General features: G+C 39.1%; 1 protein-coding gene across 1 annotated transcript; it reads right to left on the bottom strand.

Moving 5' to 3' along the window:
- Window positions 1-4,447: 4,447 nt before the first annotated feature.
- LOC117266248 (C-reactive protein-like) lies at window positions 4,448-6,548 on the bottom strand. Its single transcript, XM_033641330.2, has 5 exons — window positions 6,490-6,548; window positions 6,281-6,335; window positions 5,519-5,621; window positions 5,134-5,419; window positions 4,448-5,000 (listed from the first exon to the last, which is right to left on the bottom strand). Exons 2-5 carry the CDS (start codon window positions 6,333-6,335, stop codon window positions 4,779-4,781), a joined length of 666 nt encoding a protein of 221 aa, XP_033497221.1. The 5' UTR covers window positions 6,490-6,548; the 3' UTR covers window positions 4,448-4,778.
- Window positions 6,549-7,628: the final 1,080 nt, after the last annotated feature.

Here is a 7,628-nt window from a genome sequence, read left to right as displayed (position 1 = left end):
TCATGCCCAAGGCTTTTTCTTTATTGTCTCAGATTTCAGTTTTGAACACTGATCACAATATTGTATTCATCTTTTTCTGTCAAGTAAACCTGATAACATATCTCAAAAGAAACTTAATAGGTTTGTTTTTGTCTTGATGTTTTGTCTTGTAACAATAGTGTTTTCATTCAGAGAAATCCAAGGCTGAACAGACACATTTTTTACAACTGTAAAACATTATTTAAACACAAATAAACTGTTTTGACAGAAGTTTTTACCATTTAATCCATGGTCCATGGATTTTATTTAATCCATTGTTAGACTGATTTTTGAATTAAAAATTTCTGCCTTCCGTGAACCTTGAATTATGTGTTCTCCAGGTTTAAAAAAAACTGCTACCTGAAATAGATTAAATAAAAGTCTTTACCCATACGGTAAATCTTGACACAGTTTTTTTTTCATACAGATCAGAAAGACCAACTCTGTAACGCCTCAGGATTGCACTTAACACTATATAACTCAACACAGCATGGGGTACATGCACCGTGGCCCTGGACATCATGGGGGCAAATGGCATCTGAGGCGACAGTGTTCCTCATTGTCCACTGAATTGAACTTTTACAATATGCCCCAACTCTCAATCTCTCCGTCTGTTGAGGTAAAAATTGCCCTCTATTACATCAGTGAGCAGCTAGCGTACCACAAGGGGCTTTTTCCGAGTTCTCACGCAGCATATAGTGCTTAATTGATTCAGAAGGAGTGTCAGAAGAGGGGCATTTAAGGTGAGTAGTGTTACTGCTACAGCTCCTATCGTGCTGCCTAATTTATTGTGGAAAAACCCTGGAGGTTTGCAAGTAGCCTGCAGCATCACTAGGGCCATATAGTTTGAGCATATGCTGCAATTCACTTAGAGCAGAAAACTTAGTCTAGCAAATAAGGAAATGAGGAAAAGTGGGGTTTCTTTCTAATGAACTGAACAATACAAAACACATCATGATGAATGCCAAGGCACTGCCCAAATCTGCAGACTTGGTATGTAGTTCCTTGTTCCCTGTTCCAAACTTGGCAGTAGCTGTGTATATCAGTGATTTTAGTGCTAATGTTCTCACTTTTAAATTTCTTGTACCTTTTTAGATGATGTGGGCGTATCGCTGGGGGCATTGTCCGTCATGTACCTACCTGTTTGCATTATTTATTCATTTTAATGTTTGTCTTATGGTCCCTTATGTCTTAAATGTGAATCTCTCGCAATCGTTTTCCAATGTAGTATTTTACTGCAAATGGCAAATTAACTGACTATGACTATGAAATGAGGGAACAGCATCCTTGAAAGCAACGATTAATTATTTTAAACATTTTTAAATAATAAAAAGGCCTCTCAAAGAGCTCACAGTTGTTGTACTTACTATGTCTGATCTATTATTTACATTTTATTTGCTTTATCTTTCTTTGTTGTTTAGGTTTGCTAAGTACGGCAGTCATTCAGCTACAGAAGTCCTTGAGAGGTTTCTGGTCTTGCTTATCTTACGTAGGAGGATTACTGAGTGTTTGTGAATGAGACCATTTTGATATATGAAAAAAAAGGCAAGAAGAAGAAAAATAAATGTGCGTGTTTGGCAAACATGGAAAAAATGAAAATAAGATCTGACACACACAAAAAAACCCTTGTGTAATAAAAAAAATAATATAAAGACTGGGGGGACTTTTAATTGACCCTTTGCTAAGTTCCGCCCCCGGACGCAGACTGGCCAGTCATAAAGTAGCATCAGCCCAGCTCAGACCAGGGTCTGACAACAACACAGCTGTGCTCTGTTGACTCTAATGCAGTCGTTTCAGATTTCCTTCATTTTCAGGCTGGTTTGTGGATTTGGAGCTAAATGTCGTGTATTAATGATACTCGTTACCTGGAGAGGTTGGAAACAGATATACGTTTCTTCCCTGTTCCAAAACCAAAATCAGACCCTGAAAAGTGTAGGGTTAGCTAGCTAGCTACTGAAGATATAGCCTACTGAATGTATACACATGCTGCTTTTGCTTTTTAATGATTTTAACAGTGAAAAAAAGACCGACCCTGCTGTACAAGAACCAGTGAAGGGAAGCAGGGAAACTTTGCTGATATTCAAAGTGTATATGGAATGGAAAAAAATAAACTACTTGTTCAAAGAATTTCCCAAAATGTAACAAAATTACACTGAGCAAAAATCAACACGCAACACTTTTGTTTTTGCTCCCATATTTCAAGAGGTGAAATAAAATTAAGCAACATCACACTCGAGCTTGTGATGTTATACTCGTATATCGTCGCGGCTGTGATTTGGTCATAGGCACTTGGCCTGCGGCCTCATGCCGAAGGCAATCACAGCCGTGACGATATACGAGTATAACATCACAAGCTTGAGTGTGATATTGCTTTTATACAACAGTTCAACAGTTAAATAAGCAAGGCTGATTAAGAAATGTTGAAAAATGAGGACAAAATAGATAATTTAAGCATTTTATTTGTCTTCCGCCAACAAAAATAGTTCCCTCAGGACTCCGCTGTCGCCGTTGCTATGTAACGCAGACATGGTGCGCCAGGCACTTACTTTTTATACACATTTATCTGCACATTTCCATTAATTGTGCAGCCGGTGAAATAAGTCTCTGGTGACTGCATGGTGGACTGTCGCTTCACAGGCACAGCCGACTCTGCCTTCTGATCTGACAGTATGTTGCTCCATCGTTTTCTGCTCTCCATGGATGGCTTCCAGTAGCTTTTTAACAAGCTCTCAGAACTGCAAGACAAAAGGTATATTTTAGGGCCCGACTCCTAATTAGGAGACTAACTTTACACATAGGCTGCGTTAAAACAACATCATACCTGTGCCCACTCACTGTCATGATCTCCCTAGCTTCAAGACCCGCATCTGACAGCTTCTGTATGGCAGTCGCCCTGAGGCTGTGATTGGTGTAGATAGCTGTTGTCCCCGCCTCTTTACACATCTTCGGCAGCATCTGTGCGAGTGAGTTTATTCCCAGTGGAGCTTTAGTGTACCAGGTATTGTCTGTGTGAGCTGCTGTCATCCTGGGCTTCAGATAAAGGTCATTTGCATCTGGTGGAAGTTTGTTTAAATACTTTTCCAGGGATGCAACGCAACTGCTGACCTAACTGACACTAACCATCAGTTTTGATTTGATTGTTGATTGCAATCAGCTGTGAGGCGGAGTGATACATACACAGTGAAATAACCGTGATGTTGTACTCCAATATCGTCACGGTTTTACTGTCTCTCAACCAATCAGATTGCAGGGCCGGAACTAACTGTTGTATAATATATAATATATAATCATATTTGTTCTATACACAAAAGGCTTAGCTCCCTCAGATTTTGTTTTATGGATTAATCCATAATCAATGCATCTGACAGGTGTGGCATATCAAGATGCTTTTTACACAGCATCATTACTACACAGGTGTGCCTTGGGATGGTCACAGTTAAAGGCCACTCTACACCACACAATGCTACAGATGCCCCATGTTTTGAGGGAGCTTACCATTGGCATATTGTGTGCAGGACCTCCACTTCCAGGTTGTTCAGGTTATTATTTATTGATTGTGACAACGGCAAGTAAATCTGTTTAATAATGATAATCATAATAGCAATACATTTTATTCATAGGCACCTTTCCAGACACATTTAAAGTCACCTTACAGGCAACGATAGAAAAAATAACAACAGATTAATTGAATCAACAGGATAAAGTAACATGAAAAAGAAATAATGAAAACAATAATAACATAACAACAAATATATAATCAGCAAACAAGTTTAAATAAAAGATGATGCTGTTTATTTAATCACAGTCTTGATGTACCACGACTGTCTGGTGTATGGTTTATAAATCAGTTGGCAAAGTGCACAAAATTTAAACACAATTTAAGCCTTTTGTGCAAGGAGAAAGTATTAGATCTTTTATTACAACTCATGATAGTTGAGAGCAAAAACAATAATTTTGTGTTTATGTTTTTGTTGAGTGTTCATTTAAAAGGAAAAACTTATAATACTCATTCATAATTTGCTTAAATTGTTTTTTTTTTCAGAGTTCAAGATCAAAAATCAATGAAAATCAACTTTGAACAATAAAAGTGGTGCAGACAAAAAAAAGGATTTTAAATGGAAATGATTCCTTTAAAGACACTGATGCAGCAACTGAAGGCAGTACCAGTGCCTTCATAGGCTTACATTCTAATTGCCCATAGGCTAAAGCAGAAAGATGTAATGTTAAAGTAGCCCTCTTGTAGCACCTCTGGGACCCAAAGCTGGATTGGGCCTCTAAAACATATAGAGATGAAAAGAAATGTGTTGCATCAAGGCTTGTTGAGCAGTTATCAAGGGGCCCCAAAAGGTCCAGGGCACCCCTGCCTTCCACTGATGTGCTAAATATTATCAAATGATTTATGTCAGAATGACGGACATGAGACAGGAACTGCAAAATGTGCCATTTTTAATGAGCTGTCATGAAGAACATCACACAAAATACAGCAGACATGACAGACCGAAGATGTATCACAAAGGTCACATGATTACATACAACAATTGCACAGTTACAGTGAAGATTGGCATCAGAAATAAGGATTGTAATTTGTAAAACAGGGTAGGTTTTTTTTTTATTTCAAGCTGATTAAAGCCACCGCAGTTCCCTAAGACTAAGCCACAAACTTTTTAAAGCCACTGTTTACATCTACAGTGTGTTAGCGTGTTATACTCAAAAGAAAAGATCTTGTATGGAGTATTACTTAAGGTCTTGCTTTACTGTGGCTACATCATACAGGCCATTTGTTGATCTTCTATCAGCACTCTTCCATTGGTGACAAACTCCAACGCCCTCCAGTTGAGCACATTCCCCGGGGTGAAGTTCAGATATTCCACGTAGCGCTTGATCTCACAGGTTGAAAGGGCGTAGTCCCACATGTGGACATCAGACATCATGCCAATGAAGGACTGATCCGCATCAAACCCCCCACCAGGGGAATCTTGCTCCTGTGGTGATTACAAGAGTTGTGACAAAAACATTTTTGTGCTGTACAATTTGTGTTCTGACGTCAAAGGAATCAAAATTCAACAGTCTACAGACATTTCTGGAATTATATAAACTGTAATGTTCATGAATTACCTGTCCGAGGATGATAATGGGTGTACCGATTCTTGATCCACCAATGAATTTCCTAATTGAGGGCTTTCCATCTAACCACAGCTGCCCCAGACCAGATGTGTAGTCCCATGTAGAACAAACAGATTGCCACATGTTCAGCTTGTAGTCATCTGCCGCAAAATTGGCCCTTCTATCCTGGACATAGAGCTCAATCACGTCAGCATTCTTAAATATCAGGAAGGCATTGTGAACAGAGGACGTGGCCAGAGAGAAAAGTGCGTGGGCTCTGCTGAGGTCTGTAAATGATCTGCAGGAATTGAAAGAAAAAACAAAGAAATCATATATAATACTTTTATAGTCAGAGTTATAGTGAGTTCTTGCATACATTTTGCACTTTAAGCACTACCTGAGACAGACAGTTACAGCACTGAAATTCTTTGCTGAAGTTATCAGTCTCACATTTGCCGTGTTGGTTTGCTCCGGGAAGGTCAACATTTTACCAGACAGATCTACCAAAAAGAAAAAGAAGAAGAAAGAAAAATGCTAAATGTTCATGTACTGTAGGAACATACAGAAGCATATGAACCACTGATGCTTGAAATCAAATGGGAAACATGTGAGCACCGCTCGCCATGGTGTGGCCCCTTCATCATTTGAGATTTGTAAATGTTGTGAAGTTTTCATGAAGCCAAGTCAACATGTATGGTTAACAAAATCCGTTTTTCTGTTTAGATCTAAAGGTGGGTTGTTTCCTCCCGCAAACAGAATAATTAATTTTTTGATGAAAGTGGAAATATCACATGCTTTGATGTCGAGTCTGTGAATGCAACAAATGAACACAGATACGCAGAACATATTATAACACACACACACACACACACACACACACACAAATCTAAATACCCTGTGCAGTACGAAACAAACTTATAATTAAAAAGAACAAGAATGACAGATGTACGCAACGTTAGTAATTTAGACATACCTGTCATAAGTTTTCACGAGTTGCAAGTAGCCCATACAACTGTTTTCATTCTGTTCGTTTTGAAAAATTGTTGTTGTTTTTTTTTGTGGAAAACTGTGTACATGTACATGTACATGCATAAGCTTATTGCAAAATTCCTTTTGCATTCCCTCTGTCAAATAAAGAATATTTATGCATATATTTTACCTTGAGGCATTGCAGCACATGCCGTCAGTGTTACCAGGAGAAGCAAAAACGCCATCTGACACAAAGACAAATACAGACATATATAAATAAATAATAATAATAAATCAGATCCTGTTGTGTTCCTACATGATGCAACATACAGCAGATAGAAAAAGTTCAGTCGCCTCAATTTACTCTATTTTGCATTGGACATCATGTTGTGAGCTTACCTTCAGGCCTCTGTCAGGATGTTTTGCACAACAGTGAACAGGTGTGAGTTTTATACTCTCCCTGTTTCCTCATTCCTCGTCTATGTGCGTTTCAGTCATGGATTTGCTTTACTTCCTTGTTAACACTTCCCTTTTACAAAACAATACAACGTTGTTATAGAGAGCAGGCAAATGCACATTACAGGCTTTTAAAGGGGAACTAATGTTTTTTTTCAACCTGGGCCCTATTTCCCGATCTACTTTTGCCTAAAGGAGTGATAGGATGTTCAGTATTTGACATTTCTCCACTAAGAAGCTAGGGCTGACCTGACTGCAGCCCGTGAGCGCGCGCTATATTAAATAAGAGGGCGCTCAGACAGCGTCAAACAACATCAAAATACGCCCACTAAAAGTGCATTTTTTTCACACAGATAGGCTCGGATTGTTAGTATAATTATCTGACAACATAACGGAAAGGAGACATGAACGTCTGTGTTTTCCTTTAGCTGGATTCGGACATGTTCCTCTGCCTGTTGCTGCTCCCTCCCTCTCCTCGTCCACTCTTCAATTTCTATGAGCTCTGCCTCCGTGTACTCTGGTTCAAATAAATACGGGTGGTCATCAAATTCAAATGGCTCATCCAGATCCAGTTGGTCAAAATCGGGTAAAAATTCGCACATATTTGTTGCAGCAAGTCAAATCACTCACTCAGAGAGTGAAAGTCTGGCTCTGAAATCTCACGTCTCGCAGGATTTGAGTTGTTGCAGGAAGTTACCGCTGGAGTGACCTTACTAAATGCGAGGAGTTACTCTGTTTGGAGTAGTCATGGCTGAATTTTTACCCGATTTTGACCAGCTGGATCTGGATGAGCCATTTGAATTTGATGACCGCCTGTATTTATGTGAACACGGAGTACACGGACATACACGGATGCAGAGCTCATTGAAATTGAAGAGCAGACAAGGAGAGAGAGGGAGCAGCAACAGGCAGAGGAACATGTGCGAATCCAGCTAAAGGTAAACACAGACGTTAATTTCTCCTTTCCGTTATGTTGTCGGATAATTATACTAACAATCTATCTGTGTGAAAAAAAATGCAGTGTTAGTGGACATATTTTGACGTTGTTTGGCGCTGTCTGTGTGCCCCATTATTTAATATAG

The sequence above is a fragment of the Epinephelus lanceolatus genome, chromosome 10 (genome assembly GCF_041903045.1).
Source record: "Epinephelus lanceolatus isolate andai-2023 chromosome 10, ASM4190304v1, whole genome shotgun sequence".
Classification (NCBI taxonomy): domain Eukaryota; kingdom Metazoa; phylum Chordata; class Actinopteri; order Perciformes; family Serranidae; genus Epinephelus; species Epinephelus lanceolatus.
The sequence above is the reverse complement of the archived record's forward strand: the minus strand, read 5'-3'. Positions and strand labels throughout refer to the sequence as shown.